This window comes from Hyperoodon ampullatus, assembly GCF_949752795.1.
Source record: "Hyperoodon ampullatus genome assembly, chromosome: 15".
Lineage (NCBI taxonomy): Eukaryota > Metazoa > Chordata > Mammalia > Artiodactyla > Ziphiidae > Hyperoodon > Hyperoodon ampullatus.
The window spans coordinates 14538061-14540583 of record NC_136928.1 but is presented as its reverse complement, the minus strand read 5'-3'; the positions used below and the strand labels follow the sequence as shown (position 1 = coordinate 14540583).

Below are 2523 nucleotides of genomic sequence, written 5' to 3'. Positions count from 1 at the left end.
GTGCCCGGCTTCCTCTCCCAGTGCACTCCCTCCCCCCAGCCGGTCCTAGTCCCGGGCCCGCCCAGCCTGAGCCCCGCGTGAGGCCGCGGGGGCGGCGCCGGCGCCTTCCTGCTTTGCCCTTATATGGTGACCCGGGAGGCCGGCCCACGGCTACTTAAGCCCCAGCGCTGGAGAAGGCGCCCGGAACAGACGGTTCGGGCAGCGCGGCCGCCGCGGGAGTCCGGAGCGCTCCCGGGGAGAGGGGGAAGGAGAGGAAGAGGTGCGGGAAGAGGGGAGAGGAGGCTGCCCGGGGCCGGCAGACATGGGGCTGGAGGCGGCGCGAGAGCTGGACTGCTCGGCGCTGGGCGCGCTGCTGCGGGAGCCGCGGGAGGCTGAGCGCACGCTGCTGCTCGACTGTCGCCCCTTCCTGGCCTTCTGCCGCCGCCACGTGCGCGCCGCGCGGCCGGTGCCCTGGAACGCGCTGCTGCGGCGCCGCGCGCGCGGCCCCCCTGCCGCCACCCTCGCCTGCCTGCTGCCTGACCGCGCGCTGCGGGCGCGCCTGGCCCGCGGGGAGCTGGCGCGGGCCGTGGTGCTGGACGAGGGCAGCGCCTCGGTGGCAGAGATCCAGCCCGACGGCCCGGCCCACGCGCTGCTTGCCGCGCTGCTGCACGAGACCGGCGCCGGACCCACCGCCGTGTGCTTCCTGCAGGGTGAGCGCCGGCCCGCCCTCGTCCCCCCGTCCTCCGCCCCGTTCCCGACCCCCGCCGGGCCCTCCGGGCTAACCGTGTCTTGGTCCTCCTTGCAGGAGGCTTCGACAGCTTTCAAGCCTGCTGCCCCGATCTGTGCTCTGAGTCCCCCGGCCCCGCGATGCCACCAGAAAACAGCCGCTCCGACCCCAGGGGTCCCTCGTATGACCAGGTGAGTTGAGATCAGGGCTCCTTGTCAGTGTCATGCAGGGTAAGGCGCCTCTGGGGAAAGAGTCTGCCATTTGTGGATGCAGGAGCCTGTCCATGTCCACGGTCACCTAGGGGGGTGTGTGTGTGTGTGTGTGTGTGTGTGTGTGTTTCCGCCCCCAAGTGGGAGCACACCTTTGTGTGTGCCTGGCGGGCGTTGCTGGTGTGCATCTCTGTGAGTCTGCGTATGCCCTGTGAGCAGCATAATTTGGGGGTTTGAGGGGAATGTGTGTATCTTCGTGTGTGTATCTCCGTATGTCCCCTTGGGTCCTCCCGGTATTCCGGAGTCTGATCCTTAGTCAGGGATCCCTGGCTAAGAGCTCCTCTTGCCTGGGCCAGTCTGCCCTGTCTCTGTCCCGCTGGTGTTCAAGCCCTCCAGGCCTGGGCTGAGACCTCACCACTGTCCCTCCCCCTTCCCGTGCAGGGTGGCCCTGTGGAGATCTTGCCCTACCTGTACCTGGGCAGCTGCAGCCACTCGTCGGACCTGCAGGGGCTGCAGGCTTGCGGCATCACAGCCGTCCTCAACGTCTCAGCCAGTTGCCCCAACCACTTTGAGGGCCTGTTGCGCTACAAGAGCATCCCGGTGGAGGACAACCAGATGGTGGAGATCAGCGCCTGGTTCCAGGAGGCCATTGGCTTCATTGGTAAGAGGCGGGCCTCAGCCCCAGGACCTGGTGGAGCTCCAGGGGAAGGGGCTGGGGCACCTGTCTCCTTCCCTGCCCACCTTCCCGTCTGACCCCCCGCCTCCCATTTCCCTTGCAGACTCGGTGAAGAACAGCGGAGGCCGGGTGCTGGTGCACTGCCAGGCGGGCATCTCACGCTCCGCCACCATCTGCCTGGCGTACCTGATACAGAGCCACCGCGTGAGGCTGGACGAGGCCTTCGACTTTGTTAAGCAGCGCCGGGGAGTCATCTCCCCCAACTTCGGTTTCATGGGGCAGCTGCTGCAATTTGAGACTCAGGTGCTGTGTCACTGAGGCTGGGTCCCACCATGCTGGCTCCCCCAGGGCAGAGGCACACAGAGCTGCCTGATTCCTGGGGACAGAGGGGGCCCCAGTTCCCCACTGTCCCCCTCACCTCAGGGAGACCCGTCCCTTCCTTGGAGTTCAAAAAGCCCCCAGGTGGGCACGCTGGGTGCAGGGATGCTGGACTTTCTCACCTGGTGCTCTTCCGCTGGGGGTTTGAGGGCCGGCCCTCATTCCTCATCCCGGAAGGAGGATGGACGGTGGGTCTGCTTCCCTCCTCCGCTGTCCTCTGACAAACCAACTGGACTCTACACCCACCACTCCCACTGGTCCAATCACCATGTTGGAGCCCTTGGCAGCCTGAGGGCTCTAAGGAACAAGCTGTGACAACCAGGAGCCCTGTGTGGGGCTCGGGGAAGTGATGCGGATGCTGTGTCTGGACCTCTTGCTTGCGTGTGTACGTGAGCGTTTCACGCCTGTGTTGGCGCTGGAAAGTTGTGTTCAACTGACATTTAACACTCCCTCCCCCACTTCCTCCCAGCCCTGTGGGCAGGGGTGGGAAACTTAGCACTTTATATTTATATGGGACATTCAGGATGTGTCAATAAAATATTGTTTTGTTTAAG

The 2523-nt window shown here is 65.4% G+C and overlaps 1 protein-coding gene across 1 annotated transcript; it reads left to right on the top strand.

Annotated features, from left to right (window-relative positions):
• Positions 1-286: 286 nt before the first annotated feature.
• DUSP2 (dual specificity phosphatase 2) lies at positions 287-2523 on the top strand. Its single transcript, XM_079721168.1, has 4 exons — positions 287-689; positions 785-897; positions 1357-1576; positions 1695-2523. The coding sequence occupies exons 1-4, from the start codon at positions 302-304 to the stop codon at positions 1907-1909; spliced, it is 936 nt and encodes a 311-aa protein (XP_079577294.1). The 5' UTR covers positions 287-301; the 3' UTR covers positions 1910-2523.